The sequence below is a fragment of the Mytilus galloprovincialis genome, chromosome 14 (genome assembly GCF_965363235.1).
Source record: "Mytilus galloprovincialis chromosome 14, xbMytGall1.hap1.1, whole genome shotgun sequence".
In the NCBI taxonomy this organism is placed as follows: Eukaryota; Metazoa; Mollusca; class Bivalvia; order Mytilida; family Mytilidae; genus Mytilus; species Mytilus galloprovincialis.
This window is the reverse complement of record NC_134851.1, coordinates 18307544-18328166: the sequence shown is the minus strand read 5'-3', so window position 1 is coordinate 18328166 and position 20623 is coordinate 18307544. Positions and strand designations below refer to the sequence as shown.

Below are 20623 nucleotides of genomic sequence, written 5' to 3'. Positions count from 1 at the left end.
CTTTTTAGTTTTTAGTAAATGAATGACGTATAGCCTCATCAGTGAATACACATCACATATTTAATCCAAAATTGTAATGCGAAGCAATTATTCAACAATCAAATTGTAACACAGAAATAAATATCAGGGAAAGAATGCCACTAGCAAACAGTCCAGGAACTGCTTTCCCTGCGAGACGGTTGAACTCATCCTTTTCTTGACCTCAATGTTCGGTGTAACTAACTACCGCTTGTTTGTTTGTATTTCTTATGCTTTTAATTGTAATTCCCGTTTACATCGTCTAATCTAGATTTTCGGTTATCGTGTTGTCTTCCATTAGAGAAAAACATCAAAGGTCGTGCAATTCAGATTGATGAAATATATTTTTGGTAATAAAAATGTATTATCAAAAACCTAAAATCGAAAATACTGTATTTCTTTTTTGACACAAAAATAGGTTAAAATTTTATGAGAAGAATACCTTGGAACATTTTGAAAGAAATGAATGGTTTCATTTTTTTTGTTCAGCTAACATTAATAAAACTTGGTTTAAAATGGTAATGATTCTTTATTTGGTAGACCATAAGTGTTAAAATCATCAATACGTTTGTGTCAGTCATTTAGATAAATTTCACCTAAGCTTCAATATAAAACAGATGAATTTTAATTGATCCCTGTAAAGTAGCTTACTGCAATTATTGTCAGCGAGTTTTGCAATCACCATAATGTCTGCATATTCCTAAAGACTGGAAGTCAGGTTCACTTGGTAAAAGGAACGCAGATCCTGATGTAGTTTTCATATGGGATGTCGACTGTTTTTTTCTAAACAAAGGAATCAACAGGTATGCAAAACAAAAAACATGTCTCAAACCCCCTGCTTATGATGCAAACAAGGTAAAAATACACTAGTGAATTTACAGTACTGTTCTGTGAAAGTTAATGTTGTCTTTAAGGGTTTCATAAAGGTAACGCCGTCACGACATTAAAATTGGCCATACCTTGACCGATAATGGTTTACTTTTATAAATTGTAACTTGGATGGAGAGTTGTCTGATTGGCACTCATACCCCACCTTCCTATATCAATATATTAACAAACGGGAAAAGGTCTTTAAGTTTTTGTTTTGATCAATAGAACAAACTATGAAGGATCTAGTGTCTTTCATGCACAAATCCTAAATAACTTATTTCCATGTATAATGTCTGTTTGTTTTATTCACACAACTTTGTCGATATCATGCAATTGTATGCGACAGTCTAACAAGTGATAACTATATTACCATGTATAAAACAAGCTTAAATTCACCATTTTCTACACAATGGAATGTTTGTAGTCAGGAATATGACAGATGTTTTCATTTTTTGTATGGGTTTGAGCTTATGATTTTGTCATCAATTAATGGAATATCAGATTTCAGTTTTGGATGGAGTTAGGTATTTTAGTATTATTTTTTTTTCACACAGACTCCTAATTTTTGGTCAAATCCAGTACAATTTAAAATAACATTTTCCAAACTGCCATTTTCTGGAATTATTCTCATGGTAAGTATACTTGTTTTTCCAAATATTATCCCAAATACCAAATATAGCTTTTGACCCTTTAAGTTTACTTAAAAACATGTTTCTTGAACAAATTTTTCATAATACGTATTAAGAAACATTTAAAGAAAATATGAAGAGTCCGATATACGCTAGTTTATCTATCTCAATAAAAAAGAACAATAATGAGGATTGAAAATCATGATAATAATTAAAATGATAAATCGGATACCTCTAAAACTTTGGTGAGTTTCTTTATCATTTGCTCATAGTCAATACATGAGCGGCAGACTAGAACTGTTTGAAATAGCGCTTTTTGCACCAACTAAATGTATTGGCGTCTATCATGTTCATATAAATCTTGTAAAATATTTGTGTATATTTTGAAGAAACTGTAAAAATAAACAATATCAAATGTTGATATATTGTCAACAATTCTCATGTTACTTCCCACACAAAATAGAAAGGTACATTGCAAAAGATGAACTTTCATTCTTAACTATGAAATTTAAAAAACTCAGAAATCTATGTTTAAAACAAACCTGCTACTTCTACGGAGCGCTGAATGGGACTCTTGTGGTTTGTACTCGAAATTCAATTTTGTACGGAGTTTTGATCAACAAAAATTAGTTCAGTTTAACAAAATGTGTAGCATACTATTACAATTTTAAATTTTGTCCTACAAAATTATCTTTCAGTGGACAAAAGCTACTTTTGTCATGACAAAATTCATTTTTGTAACACAGACTTTACTTGTGTTACCTAATTTGCAAATTTAGCGACAAAATTCAATTTTGTATGCAAATTAGTTTAGTTTGGATTCTGTGAACTAATTTGCATACAAAATTGAGTTTTGTTAAACAGAAGTGAAAATTAAACACAAAAGTCAATTCTGTGCCACAAAAATCAATTGTGTGTCACAAAAGTCATTTTTGTCACAAAAGCCAATTTTGTTTCACAAAAGTCAAATTTGTCTACACAAAAATAAACACAAAATTCAATGAATTGAATTCTGTCACAAAAGTCAATTTTGGGTTAAATTTTCACTTCTGTGTAACAAAAAATAATTTTAATTTCAAAATCACAGGATGCTATTTTAATCAATATGTTAATTGCGTAAAAATTCAATTTTGTCACACAAAATTGACTTTTGTATTTGAATTTCCATATCAGGTAACAAAAGTCAATTTTGTAATTATTTGCATAACAAAATTGAACAAAATTGAATTTTGTCTACAAAAATGTATTTTGTCTACAAAAATGTATTTTGTCTACAAAAATGTATTTTGTCATGACAAAAATGAATTTTGTCTACAAAAATGAATTTTGTCTACAAAAATGAATTTTGTCTACAAAAAAGAATTTTGTCTACAAAAATGAATTTTGTCATTACAAAATTGAAGTTATCATAAAACAAGTCTGTATCACATAGTTTTGTGAGACAAAAATGAGTTTGTTATGACAGAATTGAAATTTGTGTACACAAAATTGAATTTGATTACAAAAAGTTAAAGTCCCATTCGGCGCTCCGTAGCTTCACACCCATAAATACTCGAAAGGGCACAGATAAAGGCAACAGTAGTATACCGCTGTTCAAAAGTCATGACTCGATTAAGAAAAAGACAAATCCGGGTAACACACAAAAAAACACATCACCAGCAAGAGGAAAACAAAATAGATATAATTAAAAACCAATTGTTCAGAGAACAATTTAAAGTCTTTCCACATCAAAGAAATTTTGATAAGAAGATAGTTTCTTCATACTAATGCGACAAATAATAGTTTAATTATATTTTTGAGTGACATAAGGAAGATAATATGCTATTTTTTGGTGAAATGAATGTCACTTCCGGTCTTATATGATAGCTTCTTTCACACTGATTCCAAAAATATATAGTTTCTATATACTTTTGTTTGTACAATGGGAGATAATTGGCCACTTCTGGTTTGTTGGATATTTTTAGTCTTCAGTAATCAGTTAATGTATCTATATGACAAAATATGTAGATTCTGAGTACTTTTATATGAAAAAATTACAAAAAAGGCTACTTACGATTTTCTCAAGGTCACTTCCGGTAGTCATTTTTCAAGGTCATTTGTCACCTAACCTTGTGTACAAGGTCAAATGTCTTTATAATGAACTTAGTTGAAATTATAATCAAATAACATCATATCAAGACATTTCAGGGGCATTAACTCCTATAAAATTCCATCAAATTGTACAAGACTAAATGTAGCATATCTTCGTTACAATAAAACAGACATTTTGCACTTGTTCTTTTATATGTATCTTTCAAAGTGTCAGAGAAAATGCAAAAACAAGCAAAAATCACAAGTGAGAACTTGACCTTGACCTTTGACCTTGACCTCATTTTCTAAGTTAGGACCTAGGGAACTCAAATAAAAACTTTCCAGGGTTATACAGTTAACTGTTTATGAGTTAAAAAAACATACCGACAAATTTATTTTGTAAAAGTAGATAACTATCTAATCGCTTCGATCCAATTTAGCCAAATATTTCTGGGGATGTAACGATCAATTTGTAAAAGAATTTAGTGGATATCATTTTTTGTTACGAAAGAGATGCACACATTAGTTAAACAGTAAATAGGGAGATAACTCTTACAAAGAAAATGGTTCGGCTTAGCAGGCTGAAATTTGAAAGCGCATAAACTATACGATACAATATGAAAAATATCTAAGCGACATATTGCGAAACAAAAATTTCAGAATTTGGTGGAAAAAATAAAATAATAATAATAATCAGAACAAAAACAATAATTCTTTCCACAGAAAAGTGGAAAGACTTATTTAAACCATTTTGAAAATTTAATAAATTTTTTGTAATTAATTGTTTACGGAATGATCATATAGACCTAAATCAGAGTATCTGGTATTAGTAATATGTGTTGTTTTGTCGTACACATCTTGTATAGTTCTATCAAAGTTTTCTGTGTCGTTGATTTTCTGTGGGTTTATATTCAAAATGTTATAATCCTCTCCATTATCAATGTACTCGCTGTAATTCGTCTCTCCTTCAAAATGTCCGCTTTCACATGTTTTATGATTGTTATCCACTTCGTTGTAATTTTCTGATAGATCATAATAAGAATTGTCAGCAAGATGTTTGTTATTCGATGTATCGGTGGTTAGAAGATTGGAATATGAATATTCATTGTTAACATCGTCATTAACAATGACATCTTTAATCATTTCAGTGTCATTGACATATACATGTATTTCTGTTCCAAAACTAGATTTGTCATTCTCCATTCTGTGCCCATCAGAGTTTGCAGTACTGTCGTGATCAATGTTTTCCATGTTGTAGGGATTATGATCCGAACTATCAAAAGGTTGCTTCTCGGAATATTTTCTGAAAAGAATAAAAAGAATCTAAACAAAGTAATTTCGCTGTTGTTCAGAAGAACTACCTTGGCAACTAGATTTGGTGATTATAATCATTTGTTCACCATTTATCTTAAATATTCTTAAGTAAGATATCTCTTATCTATGTGTGCTAAAAGTTTTCAAAGTAAACACATATGAATGCCAATGACAAAATTAAATACCTGTACGAAAATCGCTCTAAAAATAGTATGACCTACCACAATGAGCAAGACTACGGACACTAAGTATGTTGTATTGATACGTTTCACTCTTCCTCGATTTTTTATGATCACATGCCGTCATTGTGATTTGTTGATAGAATAGTAGTTTTTGTATTGTTATATTTCAGTTTTGCTAATAAGCTTTGTCTATATGTCTTTTTGTGTTTCTTTGATACATACATGTATGACGTGGGTCTGTATTATGTATTATACATTATGTCATTGGCGTTATTTTGCTATTGTTTGATTACATATTTTTTTTTTTTTAATTTTATAGTGATTAAGATAATGACACAATATTGAATGCTGTAGCCCTATTTTTGACATTTTTACAAATTATTTCTCTTTGTATTGTTCGCACATCGTTTTCAATATCATGCAATTTTATCCGATCATCAAGTGAAAGGTTTAGCTAGCTTTAAAGCCAGGTTTACATAAGAAATGGCTGTACCAAGTCAGAAACATGACAGTTGTTAATACATTAATACTTGGTTTGACACGTTTGAGCTTTTGATTTTTTCCCTTTTGATTACTTTGACTTTCCGTTTTAAATTTTCCTCGGAGTATTTTTTGTGATTTTAGTTTGGACAAACTGTATATCAAATCAATTCATTAAAACATTCGCACAGTAGTCGTTAGATTTGTAAATATTATATTACTGTACTCATCCATAAAAACAATTGTTCACCATATTTTCAATTTATGACTAAAATATTCTTGTATTTTTTTTTATGTATTCTTATGATCATTTCTTCCAACGGATTTCACAAAAAATCCATTGGTTTGTTATTCTAGTTATTAACAACTTTGTAGCTTTACAGATGCAGAATAATATAAGAATATGCTCATTGTTTTGTTTTGTAATTTAATGAAAACTTTGGTATTTTGAATTTCAGCGGTAAAATTCTTTAAGTTCATGAGGATCCTTTCTTTTCTGATGTTTTTCTTTTTACAATATTTATCTATTTTCTGTTGGTCAATTAATCTTAAGTCTTTATATTTATGCACGGAATAATTTTCAATCACTATCAATTCTTTCTTTTTTGTAAACCCAAGACGGACCATATTTTTTTCACTTTTGATTTAGGTTTTTCAAATGAATATAGGTATATACCGAACCTTTCTAATTGATTTTTCTCTGTTCTCCTTCTTCGATCGATCATGACGCAAACAATAACGATAACAACTACCATTCCAATTAATACGCCAGTAGCAGCTCTAATAACTGCTGAAATGTAACACAAAATATAGTTCGAAACGGTTGAAAACAAATGTAAGAATTCAAGTTATATTCACACAAATCATGTTTACTAACATATGTCGCATGTTTATCTTAGAATTTGTGCACCATAATAAAGAGCTTAATATATTTGTTGTTTTGGTGAACTAAAATTTATATCAATATTCTTTCAGAGTTAAAACTGGCAGATATTAAATATTACTAAATGTATCTCTTTTAACTTTAAAAGCAAATTGTCATCAATGGCCAGCTATATACCCTGTTTAATTCAGTACTGCATTTAATGATTAAAACAAATAATTTGAATGGGATCATTCCATTTCCATTATCCGTAGATTTACAAAAAAAAAATATTGAGTACAAGTTTAGGCCTTGGAAGAAAATCCTTATCAACGTGATCAAATGAAAGATCTAAGATACAAAAATAAAATTGCGAAATTTTCAACTTTTTTGTATTTTTTTTTAAATGAATACACCATTTGTCCATATATCATGAGCAATACTTATGTGAAATTATATTTACTTTTCCTCCAAAGGATGGAATTATATCTCGGAAAAATACATTTGATTTATAAAAAAAAACCGTCTCTTGTTATGAGTGCTGCTAAACAGGGTACAAGACAGAATAAACTCAATCTTAGTAATTTTGAAAATCTAATTTTGTAATTGAAATATTTAAGGCAATAGGCAAGATATTGAACATGTTTAAAGAATGACATTGAATGGTAGCCCTTTTTGGAGGTAAGCATCAATTCGCAAACAGCGTCGACTCAATCAATCGCTTGAAATAAAAATTCGTCAGAAACGACAAACGAACACATGAGTAAAATAATTTAATAGATATACACATGTTTTGATTAACACGTCTGGAACTGGAATTGAGTGTCAAGTTAATGACACTTTTTAAAACCAATAATCAATGAATAAACCACACTATTTTACCTGAGTTGACTGATGCTGATTTCATAGATGGGTGTGTAAATGTTGTGTTCGACATCGTAGAAAATGATACAGTAACTGTTGACAGTAATTCCTCAGTAGTTTGATAGTCTAAATAAAGGAGAAAATAAAGATATTTTATAAGACCATAATGATTAAAGAAAAAGTTTGAAATTTAAATATTTCAATTGATGTCTTATTTAAACAGCATACTGGGGTAATTTTTAGGATTTGAAATGTATGGAAATGCATGTTGATGAGAATACTGTGCGAGTTTAGCTGAAGCCGATTTTTATTCTGTTTTTCTGTTGTGTTACTGACATTTTCAAAACCATGTATTCCAACTACGTGATGAAATTACAGTAAGTCCGAATACATTTATGGCCAAAGTTCCCAAGTTAAAACTGGAGACATGAATATCATTTATGACCGAGAGTTAAAATGATAAACGAATAAATGCTATCGTAAAATCATCCACGACCCACACGTTTGGGAATATGCATTTTGTTTTAAAAAGTATAAAAAAAAAATATCAGTATGATATATTTTATTGATTGTGTTATTTGTTATCTGTTGCCAAGAGGTTCCGACCGGTTTCATTTACATCCTACATATAAAAAAAAATAAACATTAAGAAGGAGTTCGATTCCCAATAACGACAATGCAAAATATCAAAGGTAAAAGGTAAGATAAATAATCGAATTGTTATTGAACAGAAATCATTAGATTAACGAATTCCAATTTAATGAAATTAAACACACAAAATAAAAATTTTGAATATCATATTAGGAGTCCATTTCAGCAACAGATTAAAGAAGCGTTGATTAGTAAATCGAAAAAGAAACAAAATATGTAAATGAGTAGGCTGACCTGAAGGAAATGATTAAACTCTGATGTCTTTGCATTGTATTTTGTGGTTTCTCTTTAACTACAATATCCCTGATGTATATAGATAAACTCATATGACATTTTGGCATTACTGAAAATTCGAGTTCATAAACCAACAGTTAAGTACAATTGAGATTTCGATCGGCTTTCACCTCAAACTACGTATCGTAATAGGAAATACTGTGATCTGTCTGATGTAACGATAATGCTCTAAATTTTACATGGAGGGTTCTCATGTGCATTGCAATTGTTAGCTTTGATTTGTTCATTTTTCATTGCCTGTTTGTTGTTTTTTTGTTTGTTTTTTTTTATCACCAACACTTAAAATAATGAATACCCAAAAACTAGTATATGAATCAAGACAACTGTTATTACCAATTATTTCTGAAAAGATGGCATAAAATCCCTTGAACGTTCTTGAATCGTCAGAATGAAACACAACTCGAATACTGCTGGATAGTGTCAATGGCAAAACAGGAATTTGAGTTCCACAAAATTTTCCGATATAAATATTTGAATCATAGATCTGCAATTACAAAATATATAAAATATCATAAAATCACTCATGTATCTCGTATTTGCGTCGCCTTTTTATTTAAAATTTACACACAACTCCTGATATAGAACGTAAAGTTCTAACTGTCATTCTTCATGTTGCATTGAATATCAAATTTCAATATCAAATTAACATATTTACAAACAAGTAAATAATTGAAATTAAATAACTTGTTATATATTATGAAAATCTATATGTTTTTTTTTCTTCATTATGATGGTTTTAATTCATTGTACTGGGTGAGACTTTGGAATATAATTTTTAAAATAGCTACTGTGATAAATACAGAGTAAGATAAAAAAAAAAAAGCATACACATCCCAACTATGTTCTTTCCATTTGTTGGTTCTTTCCATTGTTTCACAGACTTTTTTGTCTGTTTTATACCTTTATTAGATGTATGATGACTAATTAACTTTGGCTGACTAACTATACTTATGCACAAAATATCATGACTATGCAAAATTAAGGTAGTAATTACAATATTACGTCCTTTGGAATATGTACAAATGCAAATGACAAAAAGGCAACAGTTAGAAAGCTTAGCAAAACATAGATTTAAGCAAAGCCTTTGCATTACATTTATGTTTAGTTTATATATATAGCGTCAGAAACCCTGGCAAAGCTGTATTCAAATAATGTACGCAAGACGCTCATTTCGCCTATACAAGACTCCTCAGTGACTCTAAAAATAAAGAAGAACGAAACTAAAAAGCATTGAATATAAATATTTTTGAAAGTTTCTATTCATTATTTCATTATGCATTAATTCTCACTGAGTTTTGTTTTTGGAAAGTAATGGTTAAGTGTCAGTAACGCCCCCCCCCCCCCCCCTCCCCTCAAAAAAAAATAATAATAATATTTTAAATAATTGATACTTGCCTTTACAAAATCGTAATTACAGTCACTTTGCTTTTCTAACTCGAAATCGATAAATGTTAAGTTGATTGATCCGTTGTACGGAATGGCTATTAAATACTCGCAGTCTGTTTTTATGCTATAATATTTTGGATAATTTGGTGATTGGATTCGACCAGCTGAGACATTCAGGTATCCGCTGCAATCTAAGTAAAAATATATGCCAGTAGATTACGAGACATTAGTTGTCGAGATGACATTGATAAGGTTAACGGACTAATACACTGTCTTAAAGATATACAATATACAATGCTAATTTATAAACGTGTTACCAGTTCAAATCTACAGTTTTACTTTATCGTCTTATTTTATGTTATACACGTCTTGATGGATTATATTTCACAATTTTAAGTTAGCTTCTCGCTTTTCAGTATTTAAAACAAAATAAATGGTATGTATATGATTAAGAGTTCCTTAGTGTATACTGTATAATATACACTCCTAACATACCTTTAAACAAGTTAAACTTCTCTCTTAGTATTCTATAGTATATTTTCTAAGATGGTGCTTTTTTTGCACTAACTTTAGATTTTGTACTTTGTAATTTTTTTGATTTTCTTTTTATGTGTATGCAGTTTTATAATATAAAATAAGGAAGTATGGTAAACTTCCATAATTGATAACAGACCACAAAACAAAGTAAATGTAAGCCCTTTAACATCCTTAAATATCAAAACAGAAGCAACGTTAAATCGACCATGATATTTCCACAATAAGACAAATGAGAGATGTAAAACAATTAAAACGAGACAAATTTACAGCCTGATTTATATGTGCATGTATAACACAGATAACTGAAAACAAATATAAAGTATAATAGTATTAGCATATACTTAGACTTAAGAACATAAGCGTTTTACCGTATGATAATAGCATTAAATTAACGTAAATTCCATATTTTTCGAATTGGTGCTTTACGGGCTGATATGAAAAGTTTAGCACATGCTTCGATGGTATCACATGCCTTTAAATTTATGCATGGCATACCGGTAATACTCGACAAATTCCGGAAAATACACCTCAATGATACGTTATTAGTGAAAACATTAAAAAGTAGTGTACAACACAATTATTTGGACACTGGAAAGAATACTGTGTAAAATAATGATAAAAAAACCCTAAAAAAAAATAAAAAAAAAAAAAATAAACAAACAAACAAACAAACAAATTATTAAATAAATGCATTTTTAAAAGTTTCAAACATAATTTAGAAAGTTACTTTAAAAAAGTTGACTTTTCCAAACAGTGTTTATTATGCATATTATTGTCGATTCGTCCATATTAAAATCTGTTTCTTCTCTGTTGAGGCATATTATAGAAAGATTTCATATCTAATGTACTAAATATGGGGTCCGAGTCTGTGAACTTTTCACTCTTTGAACTTCTATTTGGGAACAACGTAGAAGGATCAATATATGAATCTGTTGTTTTTCTCCATTGTTGAAGCATATAATAAAAAGATCATAACATGCCATTGTTTATATCGCATGTATTATCAGCCCTCGAGCCATGCGGCTCTTGTGTTGATATTAAACCTAGGGTTGATAATACATGCGATATGAAAAATGCCATGTAATAATCTGATTTTATCGGACATCTGCCTCGACAAAACATTATCAACTGTTATATTTTGTTAATTTTAAAAGATATGACTTGATGTCAGCAGTTGATTTCGGACATTTTTACATATCTGTAGATCATGTTGAATATTTTTGAAGTTATTATGCAACAACAGAAACAAATGACAAAAAAAAACCGTCATTTTAAAACACCATCTTTATAAAGTTGTCTCATAGTTCTGTAAATAAACAATCATTCTCAACATTCTAAATACTAAGTATTTCGCACCTGTTGGATTATATTAATATACGTTTTGAGATCATAAAAATAACTTGCATTTCACTTATATGTTATATTTGTAGCTATGTCGTCAATGTTGATTGACAAGAGAGAAAACTGGACACGATTTTTTTGGAAAGAGAAAAACCCAATGATGATTGTTTTGATTTTGACGTTAAAAGGTAGAAGATGTTTGTAAATGCTAACAATGACTGACGATGGCCGATGATCGTAGTGATGAGAAAAGTTCACCTGGTCCGTTGGAGTAGTTTGATTAAAATGTACCTTCAATCTTGTGATCTTTTGTTAATTTGAAAGTATATGTTTATAGCAAAATTCACCGCTAAATGTGTTAGAATGAAAAATTGAAAATATATCGGTGAGTATAAGAAAGTTTCTAAACTATAAATTATATCCCTTTGTCTTCGTCAAATTGGATATGCCATAAAACCAAGGACCGCAGCTTCAATAAATCGTATAGGATTTTTTTTTACTTCATTTAATCTAAAGATAATTTTAAAATTAATCTAAATTGTTTGACATGAATTTCTTCAGATAAATTGAACTATCGTGTTTGCTAAACTTTTAACAAAAGGTGGAGTAAACTATGTATTTAACATGCTAAAACAAAGATAATGTCTAAGATGATTGATTCAAGGATATCTCAAGCTATTAAAAATTCAATTGATCAAACAATAATCTACCCTTCTTCTCCCTATCCTCATAAGTAAGCCTATACAAATGTTATGTTTGAATTGACCTCGAGTTAATCATTAATTAATTTGACTTTTATTTTCAAGCTTCTTTATCCGACACTTCAATGATATTGTTCATAAGATTTATGCATGCATGTACATCCTGTCCTGTGTATGCATTGGATTGGTAATGGTCAAACAATTAATGAAATTCTTTAGTAAGATTTTATGCAAAAGTTAGTGTATTTAATTAATCAAGGGTATTTGTAAAATTAAAAACAAAATGAACATATGTATGAAACAAAGTTAACACTTGGTGTTATAAATTAAACCAGATATTAATAATTGAAAATCTGTATCTTTATACACGTAACGTGTCAATTGAAGACGACTATCCTGATATTTATATCGTCATTTACTGCGCGTTTTTGAATCGTAGAAGTAAAAGTATAAAATTTGATGTCTTTTGCCTTCCAAACGCTGCTAGATGTATTGTTAATAATAAATTGTAGGGCATACTTATTGCAACGATATATGATGCGGGGATAGTATATCCGCCCTGAATTCGATATCAATTCGAATGGGACGATTCAATACAGTATATCTATCTTTCACGGATTATCGCGTCTAATCGGTCAATGTGCTTCAGCATAACATCTATTTTCAGTATTGTATCTAACTACGTCTTTATATATTTTTATAGATACTCACTCGTCATACAAAGTTAATTGTTTGTTTAAGGTCCTTTTTTGTTCATATAGCTCCTTGCTTTTCTTAAAATGTTAGTTTTGGTTTGAACGTTTGAAATGAAGGTAAATCCAGAAAAATGCTTTGAGCAATACAGGTAAATAAAGTGTTATTTGCATTACTATTACTACCTACGTATATATTTTTACATTACCTAAAATTGCTTCTTCCTTATATTCCGCTTGAAATCTTGACATAGAGGTCAAATTGCTTGACTTGAATATTACAAAAATAGTTCCAGAAAATACTACGGGAATAAACGGTATCTGGTTGCCACAAAATTTTCCTAGTCGTCTCGCAGACTCTGAAATACCGTCTTGTATCTATCAAAAAATTAATGGATTAATGTAGTTATTAATTAATTTTTGTGTAAAGTATAACTCTACTAAAAGAACTTAGGAAACATTGTTATGTAACATCTTTCAAGCAACAAGACGACAATAGTTTCTTTTATAATTGCATCGATAGATATTTGCTAAGAAAAACATATGCTAAAAGGTGCTTCAGAGGCACAACTTGTCATAAAATTTAGGGTATTTGTTATACACCCATACTCAATTTCCATAGCAGTATTTGAAAAAACATTTCGGCCTCTTAAGTTTTTTAAAGCTCTTCAACTTCATACTTTTTTGTCTTAAACTTTTACTGAGTATTTTGTAGACGAAACGACCGTCTGGTTTCTACGATGAATAAGTTCGAAACCAATGCTGGTTGACCTCAACTAAGTAGTCAGTGCTTCCGTACTGACATCATTTCAAACAAACTTTTATTTACATGTATCTCTCCGATGATAAAGTAACAAATTACAAAGAAAGTAATGTTATACCCGTCAGACATATTAATTTGGCTTTATTTCATTTCATTTTAGGTCATACAGCTTTTCACGTGTATTTGTTCTCTTTACCGTCAGTATTTCAGATATATAAATTGGATCGTTCCTGATAAAGGTTTATTGAGAAAAGCAGTTTTGACGCCTACTAATTTGTTTGTAAGTGATGGACTATGTGTATCATATATGTCTTTTGATAGTTGACAATACTAAACATCATATACTATATGTTTTCTTCTTTTTAGTAAGGATCAAAATAAGAATGTATCCTTAAAAATACTGTAATATTTCCAACAGAACACCTTGTTCCAAAATACGTAAACGCTTTTCGTGGAAAAATAAAAAAAAAGGTTTTCAATATCCTGAAATGTTATTGAAACAAAGAACATATTACTATATCTTTCGTAAGTGTATATTTGATATTTCATATCAGATATATATGATTATATATTATGATATAGATATTTCAGTGTTAAAATGTGATAAATTTCACTTCTTTTTACCTGTGCGATTATATTTAATTAGAGATTTTATGTTATTAATTAAGACACTATCTTTTTCTGTCCTTGAATACAAGGCAACATTAAAACTTTCCTGAACTATTTATAACATCAATTTGATACCCACTATGACAAAGACACTACTTTAAGTATTGTAAACTTACTATGATGTAGTCATCATCACATGTTCCACTGAAAGTTTTTTCCAAATGAAAGTGAGTAAATGTTAGATTTATAGGCATTTGGTTTAAACTTTGAATATAGTACAGGCAAATATTGTTCGTTGAATAAATTGCAGGATAATTTGGTGACTGGATTGAACCATTAATATCTTTGTTAATATACACACACTCTACAAAAGAAACACGCCATAAAAATTCCAATTTAAATCCAATAAATTAGTTAACAACAGTATGGTTTAAATATACATATACATTTGTACATTTGAAACATGTTTCATAAAGGCAACAGTAGTATACCGCTGTTCGGCACTCATCAATCGATAGAAAAAAAAAACAAATCCGGGTTACAAACTAAAACTGAGGGAAACATATTAAATATAAGAGGAGTACAACGACACAACATTAAAATGTAAAACACACAGAAACGAACTAAGCATTAGACAAAATCCGATAATAACAAATATAACATCAAAACTAAATACATGAATTTGGGATAGAAAAGTACCGTGACACGTCTTATAGTAATGTGAATTCACACTCAAATATAAGAGGAAACAGACGACACAATAGAAACACAACGTTATAATGTAACACACACAGAAATGAACTATAATATAACAATGGCCATATTCCTGACTTGGTACAGGACATTTTTTAAAGAAAAAATGGTGGGTTGAACCCTGTTTTGAGGCATGCCAAACCGCCCGCTTTAATGGCAATGTTAAAAATAACATTAAAATGACAACATAACATTACAGTACTATAGTACAAATAAATAGGAGAATATATTGGACAAAAAACACAAATTATAGCTAACAAAAGGCACCAGGTTTAAAATTTAATACGACAAGAGTGCGTTTTGTCCACACAAGACTTATAAGTGACGCCCAGATACAAAAGTTTTAAAGCCAAAACAAGTACAAAATTGAGCAGCAAACAAAAAAATAATATATACGTTACTAGATCCACCACGTAAAAGTGACTCAATTGATTTTATTTATTAAACTTATTTCATTTTCTATATTAAGACATAAAAACATACAGGACGGAAATAGAAGGCTTTCCGTTTACTTTATGTGGTTTTAAACAAGTGTGTGTATAATTTGTATGACGTAATGATGATACGACTAAGGAGGTAGGGCATATTTACATCACAGAAAACAGAATAATATTATAATAATTGTATGACATATTTGTATCGACAGTTTTTGTTATGTGTAATAAAATAATATATACATTGATCAGTTCTATTATGAGAATGTACTTCAAACAATTGCTCATAATTTATTCATAATACAACATAAGCGTATTCAACTTTTGTTTAGATATTCGAAGTTTACCATTCTAAAAACGTTAACTGGTAAAATACAATGTTGAACCTCAAAAGTTACATGGTTTCACTGGCTGTCTATGACAGCCTTTGTAGAATGATATTTAGGTGTTTAATTTAGATTGCACTTTAATTATTTTTTAATTATACTTTGCTATACATGTTGTTGCAAAATATCATATAGAAGCTTGTCTTGTCATACATTAAGCTAAGGTTTTCTTTATGTAAGTTAATCACTTAAAAACAGATAACAATCTTTCCTGAAATGAATAAAGGAATATAAATTCAAACACATTGATTTTAAACTGTCAGTGTTGTCTCCAATCTTACAGAAAAGTTTTAACAAATTCTAATAAATATAGTTTTTGTTACTCGTTCTACTTTAGTATGAACAACACCCGTAGAAAATAATGAATTTTCTTATTGCTATATGTATCACAAAAATATGTTACCTTGACTGTCATTAAAAACTGCTAGAAATCCCTTATAGGTAGCATAGCTATCACTATGAAATTTGATAATAACCACACCGGACAGTGCAAGTAATGGAGGTGGATTCTTGTAGCCACAGAACTTTCTCAGTAATGTGTTGTTTCCGTCTTCTATCTGAAATTCTTTTTCACTTATATGCATTTCAAGATAAAAACATGATTATATGATCTAAATGATAAAAACCTTTATAGATAATAAAATTACACGCTTGACAGTATTTCACTTGGGCGAGTTCTCTAAGGAACTTTCATCAGGAAAACATTGATACTAAGGGAAATATTTCAATGCAAGCATCCCCTCAATATATTTAAAGTTACTGTTAACTGGCAAATTTTGCCAACAGTTTTTTTTTCTTTTTTTTTCGATGTTCAAGTAGATAACTAACGCTTATATTTCATTTGAACTCGTTTTACAAGACTATGACAGACCATTTATAAATATTAGTACGAAATCGCGAATTAACAGTAGACCCACGGCGAAAGAGGGATGGCGAGGAAATTTCCCAGTTTTGAAGAAGTAAGTTTATAGACAAACATGTGTTCCCCGCGATACGTGTTTCTTATATAGACTCAAAACTAGCTTTTTACAAAACACTTGTGAGTTAAAATTAAGCTGATACCATTGAATCCCGGTGATATAAATGCATAACAACAGCAATTAAACTATTTGTTGGAGAATAAGAGTTGCAAAACCTATTAAAAATTGAAATTAGTGAAATAACGGAAAGACGGAATAAACATAATTAAAAATGGAAAATGGAAACGTTGATATCAGACAGTTTCTTCGAACACCAATTACTATCATAATCAGTAGAACATGATTTCACTTTATCTGTTTATAAGTAATTAATTCATCTATATAAGCTTGAAACATTTCATTTCAGCAAACAGTTCATTCTGTCTCATATCTTGACTTACATCTAGAAAATGACAATGAGGTTCGATTGAAAACAAAACTTAACGACAAAGAAATGATTCCAGCTCCCAAATTGTGAACTTTCCATTTCTATGTAGCAACATTGAACAGCGTCTGCATACGAATTATATATCTTCCAATTGAAACGTTATTCCAGGGTTTGTATTTCTTATCATGATTTCCTTGATAAAGGGTTGATGCTCACAAGGAATCTATTAAACCAAGAGTTCCAAATGCTGCCGTTTCACAGATAATATCGGATATGTTCAACTGCAATCCACTTCCCTTTTTGCATTGAATGTGACCTATCGAATTAAACTATTTACTAAGTTTATAATAACATGAGCAACAAGACAGTAGCCACATCTTGAGCAAGATCTGCTTACCATTCCGGAGCATCTGAGTTCACCCCTAGTTTTTGTGAGGTTCGTGTTGCCTAGTGTTTAATTTTCTATGTTGTGTCTTCTGTACCATTATTTTTGTTAATTTTTTTATTTTTTAGCCATGGCGTTGTCAGTTTATCTTATATCTACAATTACTATTGTCTCTCAGATATCTTTCGCCTTTGCTCCATATTTTATGCACCATTAAATATGGGGACTTTTTTAATAAATATAATAAAATACGTGTTGATACATATATACATACCGATACATAATCATCCTTGCAACCAGCATCGTATTCTACATCAAAATCTTTAAATATCAGAGTTATTGGCTGTTTGGTCGGACTCGTTATGACGTATACACAATCCATATTTCTATTGTATTTTCCTGGGTAATTTGGCGAAGTAAGGTTTCCCGATGAATTGGTAACATTGACAGAACAGCCTTCAAAAGCAATAATTTGGATAGAAATTTTCATTTTATATTTTACTTGGTATTTCGTTGCTACAACTGAATAATGAGTAATCTAAATGATTGTATCAATTGTTTACAGAAGAGGGAACATTTAAACTGATATGCCAACATATGTATGTACGAAGTAAAAGTCGGTTTTCATTTGTTGCATAATGTGCTGAGTGACCTAATACTATATATCTCGCGTGAGAGCGAAGCGCAAGTCCTCGTTGGAATTTACTGACCCCACATATATATCGTATTAGTTCATTAGCACAAGATGTAACGTTTTTATCTTACCGACTATCTTAATATGCAGTATTTAGACTTGTGGCAATATAAAGTGATCAAGTTTCAAATGCTGTTAGAATTAAGAACCTACTTCCATTGGACTGGTAAACACAAAAACAAGTGCCAACAATAAGAACTACTTAGCTAAAAATGTGTTTTGTGAATGATATTAATCATTAATCATCAAATCTTCGTCTGTTGAAACTTTTACAATTTTCCTCAGCACCGAGTGTTTTTTTTTTATAGGGATGTAATACCACTAGTAACCGTGTATTGAAATAAAACCCGCCTACTAACCTTAAAAGGAATCCAACTAACCTAATACGTTCCTACTTACGATTGCTGCATCAGCAAGTTAGTTATTTCATAAACACCATCACATTAATTTGTGAGCAATGAAACTCGATCATTATTGACTTAATCATTGTTTTACTTTTGTTCAGTTCAATGTTTTATATTTTATAAATGTTTGTCGCAATTTGTACTCATCTTTTAACAGATGAATATTAAGTTTTTCTAGTTCATGTATTGAACATCTGAAGATGGAAGTGCAACTTAAGGTGGTACCTAACACTACAGGGAGATAACTCTGTAAAGTCAGCTAAACGTTTTAATTACGTTGTGTTGTAAAAGGAATATTAAGCTTCTCAATGATCAAAATTGGTGTTTGTCAAACTGCTATATAACCAGTGTAATTTTGCTGACAAAACGGTTGGTTCAAAATTTTTGAAATTTTTACATTTTTGTTTAAGGGTCAAAGTTTTATACTTTGACAAAATGTTATGAAAATTAAACGAGCCAAATTAATTTCAGTGAAAGTGTTGGGTACCACCTTAATGTAATCAAACGTATTTCATATATGATATATTTTTGTGAATATCTAATCTTAGTGTCTTACCGGTCGATAGTCCAATCAACAAACTTGACATAACTACAAAATGATATCCATAAACCATATCTCCACTAAAATTTGACAACTATGTTTACTTATTGTACTAATGTGTAATATACGTTTAAGGATAGTTTAAATTGTATGAAATTTGTAAGCGGAAACTTTAAGTGTTTTCTAAGTGACAGCATACATCATAAGTACTTATCTTCATTTAAGTATTTCCTGTACATGTAACATGTTTCGAAATACAAACAAACAAAGAATAAATACCCACAATTGTTTTACAAAACGTGAATTGTGATCCAATGATGTATAGAAACTGAAATGATTTCACAATCAAACGAAAGTAACATTTTATAAATTAACATTATTACGTACATAAAGGGCAGCTTTCTGGATTTATGAATACCTGCATACGGGTGCTAGTACATATGTTCAAACTCTTTTAGGTCATTATTTAGTAGCAATAAACAAAAGAACTATGTCAATTGGACATGCTTTGATACTATATATGCGCTTGAATTTTTACTTGATAACATCTTTGTTCGCTTTGGAGATTCCGTATATCGTCAAGTTATTGGAATTCTAATGGGGACTAACTAGCTGTGCACCACTGTTGAGGACCGGTTTTTGTATCGTTATGAGTTCCAAATCATGACTCAAATTAGCAAAGACCCATCGAAACAACATTAGATACAAAAAATTAACAAGACTTTTAGATATTTGAATGATATATTGGCTTTTAATAATGACGACTTCAGTATGTATACTAAAGAAATTTATCCTGTTGAACTTACATTAAATAAAGCTAATACTAACAATGACCACTGTCCTTTCCTTGATCTTGATATCTATATCATTAATGGGAAGCTTAATACAAACATTTATTATAAAAGAGATGATTTTTCATTTCCTATCGTTAGTTATCCATTTTTAGATGGTGACGTTCCCTTTTCACCATCTGATGGTGTTTATATGATATCTCAACTTGTACGATTCGCTCGTGTATGTAACAACGAATTAGATTTTAGAGAGAGAAATTTATGTATTACTGAAAAATTATTACACCAGGGATTCCGATATCAATAACTAGTCAAAACATTAACTAAATTTTATTATCTGTTTAAGGAAATAATTCGAAAACATAACTCAACATGCAGACATCTTTTACGTTCAGGTATTTCACATCCAATCTTTTTTTGGTAATATTCTTTACAAAGCACAAAAATGTCAGTATTCAACTCAAAAGCTTCACAACCTTTAAACAGACTTATTAAGAAGGGATATAGTTACGTTACGGTTGTCAGGTCATTAAAGATTGCATTTTTTGCCTTAATATTGATTCACTTATAGGGTCTTTGCATCGGAACTAAACACATTTATCTAAAAATAGTTGTTGGCATGACA

The 20623-nt window shown here is 29.9% G+C and overlaps 1 protein-coding gene across 2 annotated transcripts; it reads right to left on the bottom strand.

Moving 5' to 3' along the window:
* Positions 1-3934: 3934 nt before the first annotated feature.
* Positions 3935-19359, bottom strand: LOC143058670 (bone morphogenetic protein 1-like). Of its 2 annotated transcripts, none has more exons than XM_076232133.1 (10): positions 19223-19359; positions 17843-18024; positions 16240-16393; positions 14440-14627; positions 13101-13269; positions 9630-9811; positions 8568-8718; positions 7308-7415; positions 6245-6353; positions 3935-4890 (listed from the first exon to the last, which is right to left on the bottom strand). In XM_076232133.1, the coding sequence occupies exons 1-10, from the start codon at positions 19278-19280 to the stop codon at positions 4365-4367; spliced, it is 1827 nt and encodes a 608-aa protein (XP_076088248.1). In that variant the 5' UTR covers positions 19281-19359; the 3' UTR covers positions 3935-4364. The 2 variants fall into 2 exon arrangements, with proteins under 2 accessions (XP_076088248.1, XP_076088249.1); XM_076232134.1 differs by having other exon boundaries at positions 6245-6350.
* Between the last annotated feature and the right edge of the window lie 1264 nt (positions 19360-20623).